Here is a 27767-nt window from a genome sequence, read left to right on the forward strand (position 1 = left end):
GTTTACATCATATTGCTTGAGTTTAATCCTCTACATCATGTCATCTTACTTAATGTGTTACTCTGTTCTTCATGAACTTAATACTCTAGATGCAGGCAGGAGTCGGTCGATGTGTGGAGTAATAGTAGTACATGCAGGCAGGAGTCGGTCTACTTGACACGGACGTGATGCCTATATTTCATAATCATTGCCTTAGATATCGTCATAACTTTGCGCTTTTCTATCAATTGCTCGATAGTAATTTGTTCACCCACCGTATTATTTGCTATCTTGAGAGAAGTCTCTAGTGAAACCTATGGCCCCCGGGTCTATTTTCCATCATATAAGTTTCCGATCTACTATTTTGCAATCTTTTACTTTCAGATCTATAAACGAAAAAACCCAAAATATTTACTTTATCTTTTGTTTAGTTTCATCTATCCCTATCAAATCTCACTTTTGCAAGTAACCGTGAAGGGATTGACAACCCCTTTATCGCGTTGGGTGCAAGTTGTTTGATTGTTTGTGCGGGTATTGGTGATTTGTGCGTTGTCTCCTACTGGATTGATACCTTGGTTCTCTAACTGAGGGAAGTATTTATCTCTACTGTGCTACATCACCCTTTCCTCTTCAAGGGAAAAACCAACGCACGCTCAAAAAGTAGAAGGGGTCCCCTCCCCCTCCTCCAACCTATATATACTAGACGTTTTGGCACTTTTGAATACAAATTTTTTGGAGCCTCCGCTAGTTCTCTAGTTCTAGTTCTATTTGATCCTACTTGATCTAATTAGAACTAGACCTAGATACTCTAATCCTCATAATTAGAAGGATGGTGTGGTTCTAATATCCTCCCTCTAATTCTCGATGATGATTAGCTTTGGACAGCGAAGTGCTGCTAGATTGTGAAGACCGTACGGTTGCAATCTGTAGAGAGGTCGTGCTTTCGGTATTTAGTTCGAGGGATCGTTCATTGAAGGTTCGAGGGACTCCAAGTACGATCTACACCGACTCGTCTTCTTCCGCTACAACTCGGAGTTGGTAACAATCCGATCCAAACTGTTATTGCACCTTTATAGTGTTCCTGGTTGATCTAGGGTGAATTGTTTCTACTACGTTTCCCAACAAGATTATCATAATCCATGGCAATGCCAAACACAGCCTAAGAAACTAAGAAATTTTGGCACACCACAATTGTTTTGCAACAAACACTGGCCACACATTGTGGCCACAAACCAAACATACTATAAGGCTCATGGACACATTGCTTTGGAGACACAATTGATCGCATGGTGACGTAGTGATTTTTCATGTAAATTAAATTGTAGTTTCTATGAATTTTGCGTGTTTCGAGCAAGCCTTAATGTCTATATGTTACTATCTTTACTGATGCTAAGTGCATGTGGTTGGCCCACTGCACAAAAAAAGGCAAGCTATGGCTCAACTATAGCGCTTTAAACGAACTACCACTATGTAGGTACGACTGCTAAAGGGCCGCGAACTCCTGCTAAAGTACATAGCTGTTGGAGGAGTTTAACGCTGCTATTTCAAATTTAGGGCTAGAAAAGAATCATGCGTCATTTCCCACCACACGGAAGACCAAGACACAACCATAAACCCTCAGCAACGGTTTGAAACTCTGCTCGTAGACGCTCCCTCTTGTGTCTTACCCCCCCCCCCCCCCCACACACACACACACACACACGCAAAAGATTTGCAGTGTCTAAGGCGGCAACTTCAACTGAAGGTTCAACCAGCGGCGAGGGCATGAATCAGACACGTAATAAAGATTTATGAGTGTATTAATTTATCTTCCTTTCAATTAACGGATGAAATCCCGTTTTTAGCAGGTCACATATGCCATGTTTTTCTTAAATATTCTACTCCCTTCATCCGAATATAGGGTCTAATGCGTATTTCAAGATTTATCTTGAACATCATTTAAACCAATAATGTATGATATATGTTACAACAAGTAACTGTTGAACTTGGATTTGAAAGGAATTTCTTATGGTACAATTTTTATAGCATGTACCTCATATATCTGGGTAGAGGGAGTAAATGGTTTAGTTGCCTCTACAGCAGTTGTACTTTACGGCGAAAGTAACTGCTAAAGCATTTAGCCCGCTATTGAAAACTTTTGTGCACAGGCTGGTGGCTACCGAGGAGTGTTTGCTAAAACTTCTTAGCACATCGATAAAAATGTAAGTTATTTTAGCTTTATAATTTGATGTAAAATTTACTAGTGGTGTTGCTACATCTAAGATCTTGTAATGTCAGTTCATTTCATTCAACTTTGTGTATTTGTATATAAATACAATTATCTCTAAGCTTTAAAAAAGGTGAAATAAATTTTATGTCCTATACGTTTGTGCTAAAGTTTATGCACGGCGACCCATTCACTCTTTATGCTCTATGGCAGTCCCTCAAAATGTAAAACGCTTTTTGACACTACAACATCAACATGTAGTACTACGCTATTTTAATCAGAATTTGTTTGGTTTGCAGTGTAAGAGCATCTACACCCGCGGACAGCAAATCGGACCAGTCAGCGCGGAAGCGCCCGGCGCATCTGCGGACAGTGACCGGTCACTCCTCAAATTTACTCCTCTGGATCCGGATACATGATACTACAAACCTTAGAGCATCTCCAGCCGTTCAGCCCCCAGGACGCCAAAAAAGCGCCGCCTGGGGCCGAACCGGCGTTAATTTCAGTGTGAGGGCAAACGTGTTTCCAGCCGCCGCCCCCAGGTCGCCCCCAAATCGGCCAAACACAACACAAAATTCATCCAAACTCGGTGATTTCATTCAAATTTGTACAAAAAACAAAAAACATGATCTAAAACTACATAAAAACGACAACTACGCCTAGCACTACTACGGTGCTGCCGCCGCCCGCCTTCTACATGCCGAGGAGCCTGTAGAACCGGATGTAGTCGCCGCCGCCGCCGCCGCCGTCATCATCGTCGCCGCCGCCCTACATCCCACTGGCGTCGCCGCCGTCCCTGCTGCACCCCTGACCAGGGTCGCCGTTGCGCGGGGGGTTGGATGGCCCGGGTGTGTCCTTGTCATCGCTGTTGAGGACGACGACACTTCCCTCCTCGCGTCCGCAGCGCCGAGCTTTGATCTCCTTGTAGGCCCGGTGCCGGCGCTCCACCTGCTCGCGGATGTGGGCGGTCTCGTCGTGGGCGGCCATGTCCTCATGCACCTTCTTCACGGGGAGCAACCCCGGCTCGGTCTTCGGCCAAACGAGGCGGTAGGAACGAGGGGAGGGGCGGCCTCCCTCGTTGATGACGAGGGCGCCGCTGCGGGTGCCGCGCCCAAGCGGCGTCTCCTACGGGCTCCAGCTTGACAGGGTGGAGCGCCGACGAACCGGAGGAAAGAGAGCCAGAGCCCGATGACGAGGAGGTCGTCGTCTCCATTCGCCGCGGCGTCCAGGAACTACTGCGATAGCGAGGGAAGGAGGGGGGTGCCGGGTACTCCAGGTGTGATGTGTTGCCGGCCTCGATGTGGTCGAGGATGGCTTCAAGGGTGCGGCCGGGCACGTCCCACCATTCGCGCCGCCCGTCGGAGTTGAGGCGGCCGCGGGGCAGGACGCCGTTTGTGAAGGTGACCTGGTTGCAGTGGCGGCGGTCGAAGTACATCGTCCACATCATGTGGCTAGCGTCAGCGTACCTCGGCTCATTCCGCTTCTCCTCTGAAAGCGACGAGCGGATGCGCGCTATCTCGGCGCATGTTTTGCACCGGTTGGCACCGGGGGCACCGGGACGCCACCGACGCTCAGCCTCCACGAGTCCGGCACCCGCATGTCTGGGGGCGCCGGGTAGTTGGCCTCGTAGAGGAGGTGTGCCTCGTCCTCGCGCAGATGGTGTCGGCCGAAGCCGTTCGCCGCCGCGGCGTCGCCTGGGTAACGCTCGACCATTGCTCGTCGGTGGGGGAAGAGTTGGGGCGAGGGGCTTCGGTAGCGAGAGGGGGCGAGAGGGGCGTCGGTGGCGAGTTGTGGCGAGAGGGGCATCGGTGGCGATTGTGGCGTTCAAAGGCGGGGAGGTCGGCTTTTATAGCCGAAGATGGGCGGTGAGAGGCTGCCCGCCGGGTGCCGCGTGGCGAGAGCGAGCGAGATGCGCGTCGTGGCGCCTTCACTGCGCCGCCCGTGAGGCATCAATGGAAGGCTGATCGGCGCGGCAGCGTGGCAACCTTGGCATTGATTCCCGCGGGAACCGATGTGATGAGGACGCCGAAGGCGGTGAGTCGCTGAATCGGTGAGCCCATTCCCGTTCGCGCCAAAATCTGTTTCCCTGGCGCCCCCAGCGCGCCGGGTTCGGCCTGGGTCCGCCGGCGTCAAAATCGGCTCGAGCCGGCGAAAAATGGGCTTCTGGGGGCGCGGATGGGCCGAATTTTCGGCGCCGATGACAAAAGGGGGCCTGGGGGCCTGTTGGGGGCACGGCTGGAGATGCTCTTAGATCCATACAAAAGCATGCAAATGATGAAATCCATGTACTACATACATCAAGTAACCTATACTACCCTAATTCTCGTCGGATATGTCCACTATCTCTATGCCTGGTTCTGGGTACATGGCCGACAGCTGCAGCTCCGTCTCCTGCAGCTCCTTCGGCTGCTCCGCATCAGCCTCCGTCTTCATCTCCGCTTCGACCTCGTCGAAGAGCGCATCGGATGTTGTCCATTCCTGTCGGATGAACTGTCGGTTGGCATCCACATAGGCCTCATCCTGGATGGAGGATGACCTGTTGCTCCGCCATCTCGGCCGCTTGGAAGACCGCGAACTCCGCCTCCGCGTCCTCTATATTGAAGCCTGTAGCCGGCGCCAGCTCCTCCTCCGGATCCGCCACCTCCATCGGAGCCGGCTGCTGCTTCTCTTTCCTCCTTCGGTTTTGGCGAGTACGGAGGCAAGCCGACAGCGATGCGGGCGGCACGCCTCGCTCGGATCTCCTACTCAATCTGGTATCGGCGCTCCGGCGTGAGCATGGCATAGGTGATCTTCTTTTGCTGAACCATGGCGAAGCCGGAGGGCGTGGGAAGAGCGGCAGAGCAGGAGAGAGGTGGCGGATGGGCTCGGGCTTGCGGCACGGAAAGGAAGAAGGTGGATCTGGCTAGGGTTGGGGGACGCTGACCAGCTTAAATAGCCGGATTTGGCCTCAGACAGCGAGCCGGAGCGGCGCCACACGGCCTTCAAACACCCCACCGGAGGAGACGTTCGTTGCGCCGGGTTCCTGGGCGATTTCGTGTGAGACCTCATCATCAGTCTGACATGTCGCATGTGCCTAGACGCTCTATATCCGCCCTAGATTTGGGCTGGATATAAGGGGTACCGTTCAGTCTGGACGTTTGAGGCCCATTTGAGAAGCATGTCTGGGTTGATTTTTTATGACCGGTCAGTGACTGGGCAGTTTGTCCGGTCATTTGAGGCGGGTTTGGAGGGATCCAGCTTGCCTGCTCCCTTCCCATGCTCCCATCCGTGCTCCCACTTCATCATACGGTTGTCCTTCTCTCTTTTTCTTTTCTAATCTAATCATCTCCCCCCCCCCCCCATGATTTTCAGGGGATGGGATCGGACCTTATTTTTTTCCAATCAAATCAAGTCACGTACGCGGGAGCACGGATGGGAGCATGGGAAAAGAGCAGGCAAGTCTCTTGATGCTTCGGAAAATAAAAGGGACTCCAAGCAAATGATCCTTTTCTGTGATCGTCATGAGATCCATGAGCTCGAGCCGGCCAGTAGATTTTAACCGGTAGACCAACAACATCGTGCTAACGCTTGGGCCAGACGGCACGATGCTCGACAGTCACGTGCAACCCGGACTTGAAATTCACACAATCAATAGTCTATCACATGGATCATTGCTGGATTGGACCGCTTGAATTTGATTGGTATCTGAAAACCCATTACCATCGGCAGGGCCGCTATGAAGCGAATCAGACACAAGTACAGAGTGTTCCCGCAGCAAAAAAAAGAAGAAGAAAAAAGAGACACAACTACAGAGTGGCGATGTTGATTAGCAATTGTGGAATGTGGATAGAGTCAGATGAGCTGCTCTTGCCTACTCAAAACAACCGGAGAAATGTCAGCGCTCACTTTCGCGTGCAATATGGCCTTGTTGATTAGCATCAATAATCCAATGACCGGTTGTCTCTTTCTTGAATCTGCAATTATATTGGGAATAAAAGAGATTGACTGAACAGGAGGGTGGTCGTCGTTGTTTCGCCGGGCCGGCGTACGAACCGGCAAATGACACCCTGCCGGCAACCAAGGCCCTAGGCTCGGCCCTCCACTGAGAGGCGACGCCATCCAGCACGGCCGACGCGCGAGGACACGGCACCATCTTCGACAAGGACAGAGGCAGCATCTCCAGTGACCTTCAACTCTGCCTCGACGAACATCATTGTCTGGAAGCGATTGGCCTCCAGATAGAGAAAAGTCGGAGTAAAAAATCAGCAAGGAAACAAGGTATAACCTTTTTCCCATTTTGTTCTTGCAAGCACATCACCTGCTTTACCGGGAACAAATCCACGGAAAGAGAGAAATATGGACCCGCATGGCCAACAAAACGTTCCTTGGCGAACCAATCGTTCCATTGCCCCAGTTTTTTTCTCTTTTAGATTTCGAATAAAAATTCTGACTTTCAAAAAACATTCACGGATTCAGAAAAGGTTCTTGAATTCAAAAACTATTCGCAATTTAAAAAGAATGAACATTTTTGGAATTTTAGTGACATGTTTTATTTGACGAATAACATTTTATAAGCATTTTTCAATAATGATGAACATTTTTTTATATTTAATGAACAAATTTTGAATTCGATGAATTCTTTTTGAAAAATTGTATTCTAGATCATTTAAAAAAATGGACGAAGAAATTTTGAATATGATGATAAATTTTGAACTTTGATGATTATTTTATGAAATTGATGCAAAAAATAATTTAATGGACATTTTCTGAATTCGATGAACAAATAATGCTCGTAATTTGAAAAGAAAATTCGCAAAAAAAGTGAAAAGGTAAAAAAAAGGAAACAGAAAAGAACAAAAAAGGAAAAGGAAAATGGACCGGCCCATACAAACGCCTATGCACTCACTCTGCAGCGTCTCGTGGGCTGGCCCGTGAACACGAGCTGCTGGCTCGCTCGGATCTCCCAGCCATGGTTTTGATCTTCTTTTTTTATTTTCAGGGACTTGGTTTGATCCGTTGACTTGACCCTGTTGACCACTGACTGACCCTTTGACCATTGACTCAACTGTTGACCATTTCAAAAAAGTTCACGAAATTGAAAAGTCCAGATTTACAAAAATCATGAACATGCAAAAAGTTAACAAATTCAAAAAAAGTTTATGTATTAAAAAATCATGAATTAAAAATCATGGATTAATTTATTTATTTTAAAATAATTTCGTAAATTCAAAGAAGGTCACGAATTTTTATAAAGTTCACAACTTGCAAAAGGTTTTTTTAGAAAAAAATATAAAGTTTACAAATTTGAAAAGAAATTTTGTAAACTTGAAAAAGAAATCACGAATTTGAGGAAAGTTATCAAATTTGCAAAAAAAAATGGATTTGATTTTTTTTCCCACATTTCAAAAATTGGAAAGAAAAAAAAAGAAAACCTAGTAAAACCCATGCCAAGAAAAACCGCCCAGAAAGTCGACAGAAACTTGTGGAAAAAAAACACTGCATGGGCCACCCATTTTCCACGTAGCGATGGGAGGGATGATGTGTGGCATGTAGCAAAATTGTTTATAAGTGGCGCTCAAAGGCACCAAATAGGATATGGGTGGGAAACCAGCCCTATGTTGAAAATATGCCCTTGGGGCAATAATAAATTGGTTATTATCATATTTGTCATTCGTGATAAATGTTTATTATTCATGCTAGAATTGTATTAACCGAAAACTTAAATACATTTGTGAATATATAAACTACACTGTGTCCCTAGTAAGACTCTACTATACTAGCTCATTGATCAAAGATGGTTATGGTTTTCTGAGCATAGACATGAGTTGTCATTTGATAACGGGATCACATCATTAGGAGAATAATGTGTTTGACAAGACCCAACCATAAGCTTAGCATAACAATTTAGTTTTGCTATGGCTTTCTTCATGTCAAGTATACTTCCTTCGACCATGAGATCATGCTACTCCCGGATACTGGAGGAATGCCTTGTGTGTTATAAAACGTTACTTCGTAACTAGGTGATCATAAAGGTGCTCTACAGGTATCTCCGATGGTCTTTGGTGGGTTGCATGGATCGAGACTGAGACTTGTCACTCCGTATGACGGAGAGATGTCTCTGGACCCACTCGATAATACAACATCACAAGAAGCTTCATGTGACTAATGAGTTTAGCCACGGGATCTTGCATTACAGAACGAGTAAAGAGACTTGTTGGTAACGAGATTGAACTAGGTATGGAGATACCGACGATCGAATCTCGAGCAAATAACATATCGCCGGACAAAGGGAATTGCATACGGGATTACCCGAATCCTCGACATCGTGGTTCAATCGATAAAGATATTCGTTGAATATGTGGGAACCAATATGGGCATCCAGGTCCCCCTATTGGTTATTGACCAGAGAGGAGTCTCAGTCATGTATGCATGATTCTCGAACATGTAGGGTCGTACGCTTAACATTTGTTGACGCTAGAGTAGTATTGAGATATGTATAATTGTGATCGAAGGTTGTTCGGAGTCCCATATGAGATCTCGGACATCACAACGAGTTCCGGAATGGTCTAGAGGTGAAGATTGATATATGGGAAGTCATATTCAGAGTACCAAAAAGTTCAGGTGTATACCGACATCGTACAGGGGGGCACCGAAGGGTTCCGGGGGACCACCAGTGGGCCACCACCCCCAGGGCCACCATGGGCTGAAGGGGGGGCACCCTGGCCTAGATGGGCTAGGCGCACCAGCCCCCGTAGTCCATGTAGCTTGGCGGGAAGAGTCCCTGAAGGGGAAGGGAGGAGTCCCCCATCTATCGTACTGGAGAGGGACTCCTCCCCCCTTGGCCGCAACCCTACTTGGAGGAGGGGCTAAGGGCTGCGCCCGCCTTCCCTTGCCCCTATATATAGTGGAGGGAGATGAAGGGAACGGCACCCTAAACCCTGACGCAACACCTCTCCCTTCTACCACCATATTCTCTTGGTACGGCTTGGCGAAGCCCTGCCGGAGTAACTCCACCACCATCTCCACCACACCGTCGTGTTGGTTGAGATCCCATCTACTTCTCCACCTTCTCTTGCTAGATGGATCAAGGAGGAGGGGACGTCACCGAGCCGCACGTGTGCTTAACTCGGAGATGTCGTCCGTTCAGCGCTAGATCAGTTTGGATCGTGATTGGATAGCGAAGAGTACGACTACATTAACCGCGTTATATTTGCTTCCGCTTTCGGTCTATAAGGGTATATAGACACACTCCCCTCTCCTTGCTATGCATCTCCTAGATTGGATATTGCTTCCGCTTTCGGTCTACAATGGTATGTAGACACACTTCCCTCTCATTGCTATGCATTTCCTCGATTGGATATTGGGTGTTTCGTAGAATTTTTTTTTATTTTCATGTTTCTCTCCCCCGTCACCCTAGAACAAACCCTAGCACGCAGCAGAAAAATTAGGCCAAAAAGCTTAGTGTAGCAAAAAAAACTTAAATGCCAAAAACGCCTCTCCTTTGCAGATTTTGTTGTTGTACGTTTCGTACGAGGTCTACGCTACATCGAACGAAGTATCAAAATCTGCTTAGGATGGCGAGTATGCGGGTGGAGCGGGTGTGGAGAGAGATATTTACCTAACATGGTCGCAACATAATCTCCGTATCGATCCACTATCTCCTTCGCTAGGCACAATGTCTGTCCTATATGACTTTACTATTGCCGATATGTTAGTTTTTATTTTTTATTTTTTTAAACTGTTGATGTTTGGTTGTGTGCATCTTAGCTATTCAAAGATCTGGTGTTGCTCATTATGATTTTGTATCCGCTTAATGATATATTGTGAGATAAGAAAAACGTCATTTATTAAAAAATGTAGGAGCTTGCTCATTTGTAATTTTGTGTACCAAGACTGTCAGGCCGACAGGCCTCGACAGCTTGCAAATCTACGTACTTGCAGCTCCATTTGCAACGAGTTGTAGTATTCTACGTCCAGCGTTCAATCTGTTGTTTTACTAGCAAGTTGTAAGGTGTATTTATCTAAATGTCTGTATTAGTATGTCCTTTTTTCGCGAAAAAACTTTCAATCTATTCATCTTCAATCATGGCAGTACAACGAATACCAGAAATAAAAATTACATCCAGAATCGTAGACCACCTAGCAACGACTACAAGCACCGAAGTGAACCGAAGGCGCGCCGCTGTCATCACCCCTCCATCGCCGGAGCCGGACACAACTTGTTGTAGTAGACAGTCGGGAAGTCGTCGTGCTAAGGCCTCATAGGACCAGCACCCCAGAACAGCAACCGTCGCCGATGAAAAATAATGTAGATCGGAAGGATCCAAACCGAAGACACACGAACGTAGACGAACAACGACGAGATCCGAGCAAATCCACCAAAGATAGATCTGCCGGAGACACACCTCCACACGCCCACCAACGATGCTAGACGCACCGCTGGAACGGGGGCTAGGCGGGGAGACCTTTATTCCATCTTCAGGGAGCCGCCGCCGTCTCGCCTTCCTGAGTAGGACACAAACCCTAACAAGATTAAAAAAAACGACTAAAAACGGAGCCCTCCCGCCGGCCCTTGCCAGGATCCACCGCGCCTCCATGGCCCTAGGGCCACCGGAGACGAGGCGGACCTGCGCCGGCGCCAGCGAGAGGCACAAACCCTAACTTTTTTTCTTGGAAGAGGAGGAGGAGGTGGAGGAGGAGCCCTGAGTATGTCGTTGCCTTGAGAATTAACCAGTGGACGTCAGACCCCGTGCCTGCCAGTAGTATTTGTCTTTCACCGAGCAGTTGCTGCTAAATGCCGATTTATCGTCAAACCAGCAGGTTGCCGCTAGCGATAAAAGTGCGTCCTGTGAGGCTTAGCCTGATGAGTGACCAGTCGAGTGTTTGTTACTGCATACTATAGTAACCACGTGTACTTGTCTCAAAAAAAAAATTAGTAACCACGTGTGCAGAGAGCAGTTGTGCCTTCCCATTGTCTGTCTGTATACGCTATATTAGATGAACCACAACGAAGTAATAATACTGATGTACAGCAGTGCTGTATCAATCAGATTATCAATGCTGCTGTTGTGACCAGGATACACTTGCGTGCGTATAAATCAAACACCTGCCGTATGCGGATGTATAAAGAAGAGAAGGTGGACAGGTGCCAGGACAATCTGAGCGTAGATTAGATTCTTGCAAATGGATTCTGCAGCGGTGCAATAAAAGAATAGGACGAGTGCAGAAATCAGTGAAGATTAGGCGCGAACGCGACAGTAAGGGAAACCAGACGTGTAGCCACATACTCCTCCTACGTGTTACGTGTTGGCGAACCTCCGGGACAGCACAGAACGCCTGGCGGCGGGTGCAGTGCAGTGCAGGGGGCGGTGATTGTTTCTGAGCAAGGGCATGTGGATTCAGGGCCTTTTTTATGGCCTCTGTCTGCCTTCACAAAATGTACCAGTTCACATCACGTACAAGTTAAGAGACGTGTAGGCTGTGGAGATTGATCGTCTCGGAGACGGAGATAGCGCTGAAAATGTGGGCATCGACCACCCATTGTCCTAGGGGAGAGGTCACGGCTGATCAAGTCACCGACCGAGCGGGGCAACCTATTTTGGAAGCCAACTAATAAGCAAGGATGCACGGCCATGAGCGGCAGGGCGGAGATGGATGGGTGGATGGATGAATGATTGGACAACGAAGGAGCACGGGAGAAGAGAATCGGTTGCGGCCCGGCCGATGCGCGGACAAACGCGCGGCCCTTCCGTTCCGCCCGTGACCGTTGCCCCCATGTGACCCGGGCATGTGCGCGCTCGTCTTCTACCGCGCCCTCTTGCCCTGTGTCGCGCGGCTGTTCATGGCCACACGTTGATTCGATGGGCTTCGTTCCCACAGCTTAACCTTCACGTACACAGCTCAAAACCGTTGCCACGATCCCACGACCACGAGCACGGTGTACGTATGCTTCAGGAACGGACTAGCCTCCGCCTCGGCTAGATGCTAGCTCGTCCCGTCAATGATCGATCACATGTCTGCCTTTGGTTTTGGCAACCGATCGAAAAGTGGGCACATACGCATAACTGCACTGCGTGCACAGCAATGGCATGGCAGAGACGCATCAATCTTCCAGAGGTTAAAAACAAAAGAGCAGGGATCTGGCATGGCACCTCTATAGATTAAACGTAGGGACAACTATGTCTATCATTCAACACGGGGGCAAACCCGCCGAGGATGCCGGGTAAAGCACATTCATAGCCATCTGGCTAAACTGACTAAATTCTGCAAAGCAAGTGAGCTGTTAGGTTTGCCTGAGATGACTATTTTTTACTTGTTTCCCTCGTTGTTTCTTAGAGCTGTAAACAGAGCAAAAAATATTTTGCTTCAGCGAGATGCCTGTGAGCGTTAGTAATTCCGTACTTTAGTAAGAGCAACTCTAGCCGAGTCCTCATATTGGGCCGATCTGCATAATAACCTTCGATATGACGATTTTGTCTGAAAAAATCACTTTAGCAGTCAATTGAGAGCTTGGGGGAAAAAGATGCCCTATTGACGAGTAGGTCCCACGATGTGAAAACAACCAATATGAAAACTATGAGTTTGCACATCACCTTGGTATCTCCATAATGCATATGGATTTTTGGATTAGCTGCCAAACTGGACATACTCGCGCTCTAATTGCACGTGATCTCTTGGACCACAGGGAAGCATATATATAAAGGACAACGTCCGTTTTGTTTCCCCACAAAATCTGGTGCCGAAATTACTCCTCCCCGCTCGTGAATAAATTTTATGCTTCATTCCTGTTTCAGTAAATCGGTGTCAAAGAAGATGCGGAGCAAACGGTATAGATGAGATTATAGCAGAGAGAGATTACTGAAATGTCATAATAGATGCGGTTCACCACCGACAAGTCCTCACTGAATAACCGCCGTAAACAAATCGCCAAGCATACATGATCATGGCGAGGAGCATAAGCAACAAGAAGACATCACTTACCCATTCCCTGTGCAGCTACAAGACCCTTGCATGCACGTGAGTTGTGGCCCCATTTCCCGCATTCATTTTCATCTAATCTTTTGAGAGGGAGGCGCAAACATGGCCGCCCTGAACCTGAAGCTTTTTATTTAAAGAGAAGCCTCTGTCTTTCCCTCCTCACAAGCAATCCACACCTCTTGTGTATGCTGTCTATTTATCTACTCCCCAAGCACGTACAAACACTCTCCACACAGCTAGCCAACAGGTACAGACACAAGGATGAAGCTCAGAGTAAAAGGCTTCGGCCTCCTGCTTCTCCTTGTCTTGCTTGCTCTGTGCTCCACCATTGATGTCTGCGACGCGAGGAGAGGCAAGCATTGGAGGCCAAGGAGCTCACCGAGCTCCTCTCTGCTCAAGAAGAAAGGGAAGGCAAAGAAGGGGAGCTCCCACCGGCAGCACGGGGGCAACCGGCGAAGCCCGCCACCAGGCCCCCCTGGTGTTGGCAAAGGACACCAGACGCCATACCAACCAAGCCCCAATGTACCTGTAAGTCCGAGCCCGAGCCCGAAGCCGAGCCCTGACAAAGGCAATGGACATTCAAGTCCACAGCTTCCATCTCCAAGCTGTGGAAAGGGCAGACAGCCGCCGCCGCAGCGACCACCTGCGGCCTCGGCCTCACCGGGTGCGGTGTTTAACGTGGTTGATTTCGGAGCCAAGGGTGATGGAGTTTCAGACGATACAAAGGTCGGTCAATATCACTGCACCTCAAATTGCTGTTCGCTAACTTGTGTAGCATCATGCATTCCCGGACACAGAAATTCTCACTGCCAATTCCATTTTGCATTGCACATTTCCTTTTGTAATCCATATCAGGCATGTCATGCATGACCGCTCCGTGTTGATCAGTCCAGGAAAACAGGTACCACTAGGCATGGGCTTTCTAAGATTAGAATTTCAGTATTTGTATATTTGGAGTGGCACTTCAGGTAGTGTGAAGATTTGGATTTTTGCCGGACATATGATCCGATGTACATTTCATTGAGTCCTGTGATCCATCATCATCGACTACCCTCGCATGATTTCCAGTGCAAAGCCGCAGGAAATTGTCACTAGTGACAGACCTTTCTGTAGTCAGTATTTGCATGATTGCCTGTGCTTACTGGAAATTTTATTGGTTTATTTTTGGATTGTTCTGTTCTTCACATGTACACACTTCAAGCTGGTACGGCTTTTCTTTTATTTTTCCCTTTTTGAGGAATCCACTCAGGTACTGTTCTTTTATTTCTCTTGGTGAACAAAGTGGGGCATCCACTCAGGGTTCACAAGAAAATATCGATATTTTTTTTCAAATTATTTTTGCACGCAAGAAACATATCGATGGCAAAAATTGGATGAACCAACAGTACCTTTTTTAGTGTTAGTTCTCAAAAACCAGTTCTTTAAATTTTATTTTAAAAATTAAAAAGGTGGAAATGTTTTATGTAGAGGCATACTTGAAATCCAAAAATGCATACCAGAAAAAAGATTCAATGGTAGTTAAACTCATGGAAATTGGGAGATGAATTGCAAGTTTCCAAAAAATAAGCTTCCACCAACATTGAACAGTGTATTTGGGCTTCTTTTCAGCCAAAAGAAATCCTCATTTTTTGGGTACGGTTTTGGATAGTTTTCATTTCGACAAAACCATAGGGGCACAGTGGAACTATATACTATGATTAGCTTAAGGATCTGAGCTCTACAAGTGTGTTTTGTCGCTGGGTTCATTTTATGGAACAAGAGTCTAGTCTTTTGAGAACAAATCTCTAATAAATTAGTGTGCATGCAGGCTTTTCAAGCCGCGTGGGCTGCTGTGTGCAAGCTGGGAGCATCTACAGTTCTTGTACCATCAGAACTAGAGTTCCTTGTTGGGCCAATCTCGTTTTCTGGGCCTAACTGCAAACCAAACATTCTTTTCCAGGTAATTCTGCACCCCCCCCCCCCCCACCCCCACCCCAAAAAAGAAAGGTAATTCTGCACCTAATGCCAAATATATACCTGAAAAAGCTTTCCCCATTACCTGCATTGAACAGCACGACTCCTTATTCTAGAGAAGCACTAGATTTTTACAACACCTGCAAGCCCACCTTATTCTAGAGATAAAAGTTTGTATGTTAGTATAGATACGCCATCCTATGTAGTATGTACTCTTATATATGCAGGGGAAATGATTTCTTGATGTTATGAGCATGTAAAAGATTCCAATGCTATATTTGATATGTCAAAATAATTCAAATGAAACGACAATTTCATGTGTACAAAGAGAAACAAACTCCAATCTGGCAAAGGTGAAACACAAAAACATAACGGGGTTAAATGATGTGCTAATTTTGTAGTTGGAAGGAACGATCTTAGCCCCAACAAATGCTAAAGCATGGGGTTCTGGCTTGCTTCAATGGCTTGAATTCACCAAACTAAGTGGATTATCAATTCAAGGCAGTGGCACCATAAATGGTAGGGGGCAACAGTGGTGGACCTACTCAGACCCAAATGACGATGAGGATGACGACAAGGTAAGACCCGACCATTTAGTACTAAATCACTCAATTCAAAAGTTGGTTTATTAATCACTAACCTTGGATACAATCCAGCAGTACAATGAGGAGCTTGAGAGGATGCCACGGGTTAAACCTACGGTAAGATCACTATCTTAGTGCACATTCAGTACTGTATACCAAAACAAACATCTGGCAGTTTTGATTCCATACTCTGATGCAGGCATTGAGGCTCTATGGTTCTTCAAATGTCGTAGTGGCTGGCATCACAATTGTCAACAGCTCACAGTGCCATCTCAAGTTTGACAACTGTCAAGGGGTGCTGGTCCACGACCTGACAATATCCTCCCCTGAGAACAGTCTCAACACCGACGGAATACACCTGCAGAACTCCAAAGATGTCAGCATTCATCATACCAACTTGGCTTGCGGTAATTCCTCTTTATGACTAACTTCAAGAAGAATTTTATTTTACCAATCTAGCATGCATTCATATTATGTTCAGCAATTTTGTTTTGCCAACACGTGTCCACGTGAAACATATCTTCAACCAGAATTTGAGAACACAAGACAATTTATATATTCCAACAAACTACTCCCTCCGTCCACAATGTAAGACGTTTTTGCAAGCTATATTAGCTTGAAAAAACGTCTTACATTATGGGACGGAGGGAGTATAATATAAGGCATATGATCAACTGAAAGCATGTCCCTCTGTTCTGCAAGCTCTGCAGTGCAACGGGCAGTTCCAGACTACACTGGAAAAGGGCGACGAATCGTATCGAAGCATCTTTTGCAGTTACACAAAAGTAGTAAAATGAGTATATAGCACAGATCACATGGCATCTTTTGTCTTGTTCCATGCAGGTGACGATTGCATCTCCATCCAGACAGGATGTAGCAACATATACATACACAATGTGAATTGTGGACCAGGCCATGGAATCAGCATTGGTGGACTAGGCCGGGACAACACAAAAGCATGCGTCTCTAATGTAACAGTAAGAGATGTCAACATGTTCAGAACAATGACTGGTGTCAGAATCAAGACCTGGCAGGTAAGATCAATAATTCAAGAAAGAGCATGCAGAATAAACTCATAATACCTACTGAGCTAAACCAATTGAATTCTCCTTGCAGGGCGGTATAGGACTGGTTCAAGACATAAGGTTCTCAAACATACAAGTCTCCGAAGTTCAAACACCTATTATGATAGACCAGTTCTATTGCGACAAAAGAACCTGCACAAATCAAACAACAGCAGTGGCGGTATCAGGCGTTCAGTATGAGAACATCAGAGGGACATTTACAATCAAGCCTCTCCATTTTGCATGCAGTGACAGCTCACCTTGTTCAGGGATCACACTTACAGGAGTACAACTTAAACCTGTGCAAATAGCCCACTACCACCTAAACAATCCATTCTGTTGGCAAGCTTTTGGGGAACTCTTCACTCCAACCATCCCTCCCATAGCTTGTCTGCAGATTGGAAAACCTGCTGGGAACAACTTGCAGTCATACCATGACATATGCTGAAACACAGATAGTATCCTCATCCATTAGTTGGTGCTTATCCATGAGTGGTCGTTGTGATGCTTCCGACCCTTTGCACCATTGCCTCGTCATGTGCATATATACACAGTTAATTACTTAATTTATGTTTTGTTATCATGGCAAGTGTGTCATGTTTGTGGGAAAGCAAACATAGATGTTTTCATATAAAATGGGCAGGCAGACAGATTATATGTGTGAGCTGAAAAAATATAGAGCATGTTATTTCTATGCTAATACAAAGTATAAGTGTTAAAAAATAATATTACAGCACTTCTGCACAACTTTTGCACATTGCTACACCTTACTATTAATAAAAACAGTGCCAACATGGGTAAAGGTGAAGCAAATGTTAACGACCCAAGAATCCCAATGACAATGTTGAATGTACAATATAGAATAACTCGGTTAAGATTCAGAAACAGATTGATACAATATAATAAATGTTTAGATGACAAGTATACTGATTGGTTAATCAAAGGAAAATTTTGTTTTGGCACTTGGGCAGAAGGAACGGAAAAATGATATTGAAGTGAACTGTAAGAAAAATGAACAAGTACACTACATCCAGCTTCTAAGCAACAAATGCTAAAATCATTTGCAACATACACATTCTGTATTCAAGACTAGCAGTGCAGCGCGGAAAGGAAATGTGCTTTTTTTAGGTTTAGTAGCTAGAAAGATTTTGACAGACGGATAGAAAAAAAATGTTCAAACAGATCAACTTAATTAGATAATAATGGTGTAAAAATAGAATGAGTGAAAGCGAATTAACCATTAGAACATGACAGGGAGGTGACCATTTATTAACTACTCCCTCCGTAACTAAAAAACGTCTTATATTAAGTAACGGAGGGAGTAGGTTATAATGATCACTCATAAGCATTTTTACCATCTTTCTAGCCTTATAACTCAACGAGAATCAGCTATCTTTGAATAAGGGAACAACAAATATAAGCTATAATGGAAGATACATAGATTGGTGCAACACTTACTGAACCGTACAATGTACTGATCTTACTTCTAGGTGGACAGACAACATGTTAACGCATAAGCATTTTTACCATCTTTCCAGCATTATTACAACTTCTAATCTTAATGGCATGTCAGTTCCATGCAAACGGATGAGCTAAGGCATTAACTTTTACATAGTTGGCCCATATAGCTTATATACCCATCTCTAAATTATCACGACCAACACTAAATCAATAAAGTGCTGCCATCAAGAATCAAAATTACAATATTTAAATACCAAGACTAATTCACACATCTATTTTGGAATGGATGTCACTATCTACATTAAGCACATTTCTTAACTATAACAAATTATTATTTAAAACTAGAGTTTTGTATGAAGATCACATCAAACCATATTATTAGGGAATTTCATCATACATAACAATAGCACACATGTAAACTCAATGTAAGTCAACTGATAAACATGAAAATGTACCACAGCCACCATTCTTATTGAGATATTACTACCAATGTGCTTTCGAGCAACACTTTTTTCCCAATAATCCATATTTATGTTGATCAAACAGCTTGTGAAGAAGTTTCATGTTTGCATGGACTTCGTCGTGCCAGATTTGCCACCACGGAAAGATTAGGACTTCTTAGTGCATTGTTAGATACAAATATCGCTATGCTAGAAACAAACATAATGGCAAAAAGACATGGGGCCATACAGCCATGTTATACAAAGATATACTAGCATATGATGTGTTCTCAACTCTCAAGTACGTATAATACATGCTGGCCAATGCAAGAGATGCACCAACATCACTGCGCATTATCCAGTTAAAAGGCTATTCATGGCTCAGTTATTTGGTTGTTACAACTAAGGCCAGGATGTAATCTTTGCTTTGTACTTTAAATTTTGAGAAAACAAGAGGTCAACACAGTCTCGTGGAAAGAGAGAAAGTACAGTATATCCCCAATATCATAGCATGCAAACAAAAATCCTATTCAGATATTCATTGTTGGAAAATAATACTTCATCCATAAATAGTGAAATTTCTGTATATAATTTCATTAATGTTGTACATAACTAGACATAGCAAAACTGCCAAAACTAGAATGACAGCAGTGTATACACCAACAAACAGTTCCACAAACACTTGAATTTGTAGCTCAGCTTGATGATGCACTTGGAAAATTTGCAGAACCTGTTTGTACAGTAGCAGACAAAGATTTCAGAATTGCTTAATAGAACATGAAAAGACACACGAACTAGACAGGTTTAAGATGAAGAAGACTGACGGTCTGACGCAATCATCTTGAAAAACTAGCGACATCCTTTGTCCCTCTGTAGTTTGATATAGTTTCAGGGCTTGCTTGTCCTGTTATTTCCTCGTATTTGTCCTCAAGATTCTATTGGAAATGAGAAAGTTCGACTAGACGTAAGCAAAGTTACAAAGTGAGATACGGCATAACAAAACATAAACACACGCGCACATGCTTCAAGAAATATTTGTAGCATGTTATTCAGAAAATATACCAAATCTTGACAAACCAAAAACCCAAAGTCATGTAACTCCAGCCAACAAAGCATTAAAAAAAAACTCCAACCAAGAAAGACTAACACATATATACAAAAAAAGGATCATATCTTCATCATGAACAGCCCTGTTGATAACAACAAACAATTAGTGCGTCTATGCTCTCCCAAAAGAAAAGCAAAATTTGGAGGGACATTAGTGTCTTATTTGCAGCGCCCCACTATTCCAATAATTCCAACACTGCTGGCTTTTGAGAGAGCATATAAGCACAAGAACTAATATCAAATGATATTCCTAGGTGTAACTTCACCTACTTCGGATTCGCATTTACTAACCTTCAGCTGCTCATGTATGCTCTCAACAACATCCATAGTCATTCTGTCAAAGAAAAGGATTCCCTGCAAATCCACAAGTTGATGGTGAGTGGCCACATGACTATAGTGCTGAATGTGTTCACACACCAATATAAGCCCTTCATTACGAAAATTGAGGTGTCCTCAGACCCCAATTGGTTTGTTGGATCAAAAGTAACATGGACAGTGAAGTAAAGAGAAATAGACTGGATTTAGTTGGCCATTAAATATTTCATTCACATAAATGAACTCAAGTGGAAGATTTAATTCAAAAATCTTACATAAATACATGACAAAATTAAGTTTGATCAAGGTTAAGCCCATGCCTGTAAATGATCAAACTCATGCTGGAAAACTCTTGCAGATAGCTCTGATAATTTAACTTTGATCTTTGCTCCACTAGCATCTTGAGCATCAATTTCAACAGTGTCTGGTCTCTGCATAGCACAGTGGTGAAATAATTGCAAATGCCATAGTCCATTAGTAAAATCCTCCATTTTCAGAAGAACGCAAATACTAAATATAAAAGAATACTAAATAATAGGATCAACAAAGGTGGATCTTAGTTGCATTCCCTAACTTGCCTACTCCCATCATTTGTTTGATACCTGATACTTTTGTCTTGTATATGAACGCTTAGTGACATAATATAGATAGTTAAGATAATAAGTATGGTGAATGTTAACAAGCTTTAAACTCTAAATCTCATGTACTCAGGTTTTTCAGTAGCAATTTGAACTTGTGAAAACATAATCTATTTGCAGTAATGCAGCCATGCAGGTCATACTTGCTATAAATGCAAACTGAAATTATATTTAGAGTGTTGGGGCAGGTCTAATTTCAGATGGCTATGTGGCTGATAAATATCACTAATATTTCTAGGTGATTACAAAAATGAAAAAAGTAACCTTTTAACCCTGAAATTGCAGAAGTTTACTTTCGAATCTTGAACTGTTGAATCAGTTCACCCCTGGCCCTATCCCAAGTGGTTTTGCGCAAACTGAGACCACATATGGCACATATGTGGATCACTTTATTCTTGCCTTGTCAGCAACTTAATTAAAACGTTAAAAAAATAAAGAAATATCTAGAAATAATACTCCCTCAGATCCGAATTAATTGACGCAGCCTCTACACAATGTAAAATGGACATTGTATAAAGGCTGCGTCAATTAATTCGGATCGGATGGAGTATATATTTTTACAAAAAAATGAACTATTTAGGAAATTCAGGGAGAAGTTTTTTCGGATTGACTACTGAGACATTTTTCAGTTTGACTACCAAAAAAATCCTTTTCGGAACTTGGGTTTTTTCAAACTGACACTAAAAAAAGTTTAGCTACATGTCATCTGAGAACTACTGAATCTGCTTTTTTTTCTTTCACTAAAAAAAAGAGAGTCTGGTTTCCGATGACTTTCTACTATTTGTGAATTGCTTGGAAGTTACAGATCTTTCCAAAAAAACTGATTATTATTATTATCATTATCATTATTATTTCATTTTATTGTCTGAATTATTTAATTCTTACTTTTTCACTTAAGTTGCTGACATGTCAAGATGATGGCACGTGTTGTCTCAGTCAGCACAAAACCGCTTGAGAGAGCCAGGGGTTAAGTAAACTGATTAAAGAGTTCAATGTTCAAACAACCAGATTTACAGTTCGAGTTTGAAAAATGAACTCCTGGCTCCTGCAATAGTTCAGGGTTGTAGAGTGGATTTTTTCTATAACAATATACAGAATTTGGAATTAAGCAACACATGACAAATGAGACAAATATTAAATTCAACACATGAAAGATGTATCTTTCTCGCTATCAAACAAGAACAGAGCTGGTATTGGTGTCGAGACTAGCTAATGCGTGTGCTTTTCCACATAAGTTATTTCTGTACATATCTTCTATATCTAAATAGTTAGCCCCCACTAATCTATTTCCCTAAACATGCACACATGCATGAAAAGGCCCAGTCTCAACAAGTCAACATACAAATATGCATGAGAAAAGACTCAGCTCAATAACTAAATATAGTAAATCATATGTATTTCAAATTTAGTTCTTATATTACAAATTTAAATTTCCTATCCGAAAAGAACTAAATCTAACCAAAATATAGTATTTCAAATTTTAGTTATATTCTTAATTTAAAATTTATATCACATACAACTACATCTACTTAAAATGTATTTCAATCAATTCTTGCAGCAACACGCAGGGTATCATCTAGTTATCAGTTAAATGCTTATGCCACCATAGCACCTGGGTTTTGTGCAAATGTTGAAAAGTTATCTCAAAAATATATAATTGACTCAACCGTATGTCCTCCATAGAATGGATGGCAACCAGTAATTGCTAGTAACTCAAGAGGTGAACAGACACAGCCAACAACTTAGATCTTAATAAGAGCAAAGATAAAGGCTACTCTCACCAGCACATTGGCATATATTCCAGGGAACGACAAGCACCCTTCTTCATAGACTGACAATCGCTTTGAGAACTTGTAAACTACTGGGTTGACAAGGACAATTTCCTCTCCTTCCCCTTTCACCCCAGCTGGGTTGAATACCATGAGCTGCACGTTCACTCCAACTTGTGGTGCCGAGAGACCAATGCCATCAGTCCTGTAGCATGAAACCAGGTCAATCCTTTCTAAAAACAGCGGAGAGGCCTATGAGGTTATGACGGGATATTTGCACCCACTAGAATATGACTAAGGCATTTCAGGTCCACCATAAGTAAATGAGTAATATGACATATAGCCCAGATAAAAAAAAATATTAACTATAGCAGTAGCACCATGTGCACTCATGCACAACTACCTGACCATTCCAGGGCTCAGAGCCTCAGATAGCCTCATGAGTATAAATGACACCTCAATTTGCTAATTTGACAAGAGCAATGCATATAAAATACTAGAGAACGTAGGAGATGTGCACACATGTGCATCTCTTGTCTATCGGTTGATAGTGTCAAGGTCCCTAACCACCTAGCGACTCTGGGGGTGTATGGAAAGTCAGTGTATACAGGAAGAGGCAAAAATCAGAGCACTATATGGACTTCTACAAGCCAGTGGTGCTCAAATTAACGATACCGTGCATATATTTAGTAAAGAAAGTGGCACGGCAACCTCATGTGCATTTCATCAAACAGCTCCGGTGCGCACAGCAGAGGCAAGGTAAAAGGCACATGGCTTTACGTCCAGACTCACTTGTACATGACATCAAACATCTCGTCCGCGAGGGAGCGAAGGTTGTCGTCGAAGGTGTTGATGCGCTTGTTGCGTGCGCGCAGGACGGGGTCGGGGTACTGCACTACCTTGAGCGGCTGGTCGAACCGCAGGTCCGCAGCTACACCGTGCAATAACAACAACGTAGTAAGAGAATTAGAGATATAAGCTACAATCCGAGTAACGAAGAGTTCCTGGAAGCGGCTGCTAACCTGTGGCAAAGTCGTCATCCTCGTTGGGCGGGGCGGCGGCCATGGAGGAGCCGAACCCGCGGCGCGTGCGGGCGGCGAGCGGCGTAGCCGGGCCGGTGCGTCGTAGGGGAAGGGTCCTGGGGTGGGTAGCGAGGAGGGGGCGAGAGGAGAAGGACGCGAAGGCGCGGAAGCGGGGGCAGAGGCGAAGGTGGAAGCACGCGGTCGCCATGGTAGTGGCCTGTCCCTTCTCGTGGCCTGGTTCGATTTTTTTTCCCCGTTGGAGAGTTGTGCGGGCACCACAAGGTCGACGTGATCCGATTGCATTCAAAGAAAAAGGTCGACGTGATCGGACGGCTGTAGCCCGTCCAGTTATTTTATATCTGAAAAATACGACCTGTTGCTTGTTTTTCCCTACGACTAAAACTCCTGTTTTTATATATGCGGCTAAAGAGGGCTGGGCGTTCGGTTCCCCCGAACCGATCGGATCGGTTCCTCGGTCAATTCAAAATTTCGGTTTTGGCAAAGCACAGACCGATCGGTCAGTAGAATATTAGCTAACTGATGATTCTCTGCACCGAAATTTCGGTTTGGTCGTCGGTTCTACCGAACAGCACCGAGTAAATAACAGACGGAATCACTACCTCTATTCTGATGAATGTACAGTACACATACTAGCAGCAGGAGCATCTATACTTTTATTCTGTGCAGTGCTTATAGGTCTGTGTACTAGCTACTAGTAGCCACTACTGCTATTGATTCTCCCGAGCAAAACTTTACTCTATAAAATTAGCGGTGGCAGCTCCTTTAGTCAAGGGGACCTATAAACCAGGACGGAGGTAGTACCCCAGAGAAGTACTACTACTAGTACTTTGTCTTTTAGACAAAATATATAGCGACGGTGGCTCACTGTGGTACTACTCAGGTTCGCCTCTTCCTGATGCGGCCGTTGGACTCAGTGCACTCGAGAAGTGGAAAGAGCACTTGAGTACAGCAACAGACGTGCAGGTCGGACCCCTATGTTTTCTCGGGTTTCGGTCTATTCGGTTACCCCAGCAATAAACCCGAATTCACCGGACAAAATTCGGTTTTCATCAAATGGCAACCGGACATACAACCGAAGTTCCCGGTTTCGGTGAATTCGGCTTCGGTGCCGGTTAATTCGGTTCGGGACATCGGTTTTCGGTTTATATGCCCAGCCCTAGCTAAAGAGGATAGCACAATTGTCTCTGTTTATCACCTGACAGGAGCCCATCTCATAGACATGTAGGATCTGATTGATTGCAGCGATGCTCTCCGGGTTGGCTTCGAACAGGAGAAGTGAGTCCACGAACAGTAGATGACTTGATGTGTTCATTTTGTTCCGCCTGAAGTAGTATAATGTGAAGATATACGGTGATATTGGATCACCCTGTCGCAGCCCACGGCCTCGGATCACTTGTTCAGTGCATGACTCGTTCACCTTAAATCGGAATCTGACTGTCCTTATGCACATACTGATGAGTTTGATAAAACCTTGCGCAAACCCAACCTACTTCATGACCTTCTCGAGAAAACCCCACTCGACACGATTGTATGCCTTGCTCATATATAACTTGAGGGCTGCAAAGCTTGTGCTCCCCGACCTTTTCCTCTTGAAGAAGCGGGTCATCTCATATGTCAAGATCGTGTTATCTGATATCAATCTCCCGGGCACAAAGGCACTCTGATTAGGTGAAATAATATCTTCCAATATAGTTTTCAACCGGTTGGCCAAGGCCTTGGACACGAGCTTGTACACTACATTGCAAAGGCTAATTGGGCGTAAATCTTTCAGAGTCTCTGGATTTTGTACCTTTGGGATTAACACTGCCAGAGTGTCGTTCCATCCCTCCGACATGTTGCCGCCTCGCAATACATGCAAAACCTCTGGCATCACAGAATCACCAACCAAACTCCAGTAATGCTGATAGAAAAGTGTTGGAAGCCCATCCATACCCGGGGCCTTAAGATCGCCAATACTATCCAATGCTTACTTTCTTGGGGAACGTTTCATGGAAAACAAAAAAAATCTATGCACACGCAAGATCTATCCATGGAGATGCATAACTACGAGAGGGGAAGAGTATCTTCATACCCTTTAAGATTGCTAAGCGAAGCGTTTATCAACGTGGTTGGTGTAGTCATATACCTTCACGATCTGTCCCAATGAAGTATCAAGTGTATGGCACCTCTGCATTCAGCACACGTTCAACTCGATGACGTCCTCGCCTTCTTGATCCAGCAAGAGAGGCGAAGTAGTAGATGAGTTCCGGCAGCACGACGGCATGGTGATGGTGGTGGTGAAGAACAATCTCCGCAGGGCTTCGCCAAGCACAACGGAAACTATGACGGAGGATAAACTGGAGGGGGCGGGGTTGCCGTCACACGGCATGGTGAATCTTCATGTGTTCTAGGGGCTAGCCCTGCTCCTCTATTTATATATTGAGCCCTGGGGTAGTTTCTTGGAGAAAGAGCCTCCTCAAAGTTGGTTTGGAACGCAAGGAAGAGTCCTTCTCGGTTTCCAGTACCATACGCCACGGTCCTCGGCGTCTGGCCCAGGGCCGGACGCCATGGTCCCTGGCGTCTGGTCCCTGACCTCCGCAAAACTTCCTTTTGCACTGACCTAAAGCCCCGTGGGGCTTACTCCTTGCCCTAACCATATCATCCTATATATCAATCTTTACCTCCGGACCATTCCTGAGCTCCTTGTCATGTCCGTGATCTCATCTGGGACTCTGACAACATTCACTCACAAACATACATAACTCATATAATACTATATCGTTAACGAACATTAAGCGTACGGACCCTACGGGTTCAAGAATGATGTAGACATGACCGAGACGCTTCTCTGGTCAATAACCAATAGCGTGACCTGGATGCCCATATTGGTTCCTACATATTCTACAAAGATTTTTATCGTTCGAACCTTTATGACAACATACGTAGTTCCCTTTGTCAATCGGTATATTACTTGCCCGAGACTCGATTGTCGGTATCTCCATACCTAGTTCAATCTCGTTACCGGCAAGTCTCTTTACTCGTTCCATAATACATCATCCCGTAACTAACTCCTTAGTCACTTTTCTTGCAAGCTTCTTGTGATGTTGTATTACCGAGAGGGCCCAGAGATACATCTCCGTCATATGAAGTGACAAATCCCAATCTCGATCCATGCCAACTCAATAGACACCTTCGGAGATACATGTAGAGAACATTTATGATCACCCAGTTACGTTGTGACGTTTGATGGCACACAAGGCATTCCTTCGGAGTCCAGGAGTTGCATGATCTCATGGTTGAAGAAACATGTATTTGACATTAAGAAAGTAGTAGCAATAAACTGAACGATCATATGCTATGCTAACGGTTGGGTCTTGTCCATCACATCATTCTCCTAATGATGTGATCCCGTTATCAAATGACAACTCATGTCTATGGTTAGGAAACCTTAACCATCTTTTGATCAACGAGCTATTCTGGACATGGTATTTGTTTATGTATCCACACATGTATTTAAGTTTCCGGTCAATACAATTCTAGCATGAATAATAAACCTTTATCATGAATAAGGAAATATAATAATAACAACTTTATTATTGCCTCTAGGGCATATTATCGGTGTCAAAACCGGTGGATCTCGGGTAGGGGGTCCCGAACTGTGCGTCTAAGGCTAATGGTAACAGGAGGCAGGGGACACAATGTTTACCCAGGCGGGCCCTCTCTATGCAGGTAATACTCTACTTCCTGCTTGATAGATCTTGATGAATATGAGTATTACAAGAGTTGATCTACCACAAGATCGTAGTGGCTAAACCCTAGACGTCTAGCCTATGAGGATATGATTGTTGTGACTAAACCCTAGAAGTATGAATCCTCCGGTTTATATAGACACCGGGGGGGGCTAGGGTTGTACAAAGTCGGTTATAGAGAAAGGAATCCACATATCCGAATCGCCAAGCTTGCCTTCCACGCAAAGGAGAGTCCCATCCGGACACGGGACGAAGTCTTCTATCTTGTATCTTCATAGTCCAACAGTCCGGCCAAAGTATACAGTCCGGCTGTCTAAGGACCCCTTAATCCAGGACTCCCTCATTAGCCCCTGAACCAGGCTTCAATGACGATGAGTCCGGCGCGCAGATGTATTCGGCATTGCAAGGCGGGTTCCTCCTCCGAATATTCCAACATAGCCTTTCAAACATAGAAAATGTGTCCGGTTCTGCAAAACAAGTACCACACACAACCGTAGAGAGTATAATATTTCACGAGTCCGATC

General features: G+C 44.5%; 2 protein-coding genes and 1 long non-coding RNA gene across 4 annotated transcripts; 1 reads left to right on the plus strand and 2 right to left on the minus strand.

Annotated features, from left to right (window-relative positions):
• Positions 1–10618: 10618 nt before the first annotated feature.
• LOC123070195 (uncharacterized) lies at positions 10619–15782 on the minus strand. The gene is made up of 3 exons (XR_006433527.1): positions 15735–15782; positions 15180–15252; positions 10619–12948 (listed from the first exon to the last, which is right to left on the minus strand). It is a non-coding gene; the product is annotated as an uncharacterized lncRNA (long non-coding RNA).
• LOC123070193 (polygalacturonase At1g48100) lies at positions 13284–17392 on the plus strand. 2 transcript variants are annotated; one of them, XM_044493262.1, is made up of 7 exons: positions 13284–13867; positions 14949–15080; positions 15496–15672; positions 15751–15795; positions 15878–16085; positions 16522–16712; positions 16795–17392. In XM_044493262.1, the coding sequence occupies exons 1-7, from the start codon at positions 13403–13405 to the stop codon at positions 17188–17190; spliced, it is 1614 nt and encodes a 537-aa protein (XP_044349197.1). In that variant the 5' UTR covers positions 13284–13402; the 3' UTR covers positions 17191–17392. The 2 variants fall into 2 exon arrangements, with proteins under 2 accessions (XP_044349197.1, XP_044349199.1); XM_044493264.1 differs by having other exon boundaries at positions 13288–13867; positions 15754–15795.
• Positions 17393–19184: 1792 nt separating this feature from the next.
• LOC123070194 (peptide deformylase 1B, chloroplastic) lies at positions 19185–23786 on the minus strand. The gene is made up of 7 exons (XM_044493265.1): positions 23495–23786; positions 23265–23403; positions 22485–22677; positions 20386–20496; positions 20042–20104; positions 19468–19578; positions 19185–19373 (listed from the first exon to the last, which is right to left on the minus strand). The coding sequence occupies exons 1-6, from the start codon at positions 23700–23702 to the stop codon at positions 19480–19482; spliced, it is 813 nt and encodes a 270-aa protein (XP_044349200.1). The 5' UTR covers positions 23703–23786; the 3' UTR covers positions 19185–19373; positions 19468–19479.
• Positions 23787–27767: the final 3981 nt, after the last annotated feature.

The sequence above is a fragment of the Triticum aestivum genome, chromosome 3B (genome assembly GCF_018294505.1).
Source record: "Triticum aestivum cultivar Chinese Spring chromosome 3B, IWGSC CS RefSeq v2.1, whole genome shotgun sequence".
Lineage (NCBI taxonomy): Eukaryota > Viridiplantae > Streptophyta > Magnoliopsida > Poales > Poaceae > Triticum > Triticum aestivum.

Coding starts and splice junctions, on each gene's coding strand:
- LOC123070193 (XM_044493262.1), top strand. CDS start 13,403: ATGAAGCTCAGAGTAAAAGGCTTCGGCCTCCTGCTTCTCCTTGTCTTG. Junction 13,868..14,948: donor GAGTTTCAGACGATACAAAG/GTCGGTCAATAT, acceptor GTGTGCATGCAG/GCTTTTCAAGCCGCGTGGGC. Junction 15,673..15,750: donor ACGATGAGGATGACGACAAG/GTAAGACCCGAC, acceptor GATACAATCCAG/CAGTACAATGAGGAGCTTGA.
- LOC123070194 (XM_044493265.1), bottom strand. CDS start 23,702: ATGGCGACCGCGTGCTTCCACCTTCGCCTCTGCCCCCGCTTCCGCGCC. Junction 20,497..22,484: donor GAATATATGCCAATGTGCTG/GTGAGAGTAGCC, acceptor TGTGCTATGCAG/AGACCAGACACTGTTGAAAT. Junction 20,105..20,385: donor ATGAGTTTGATCATTTACAG/GCATGGGCTTAA, acceptor GTGGATTTGCAG/GGAATCCTTTTCTTTGACAG.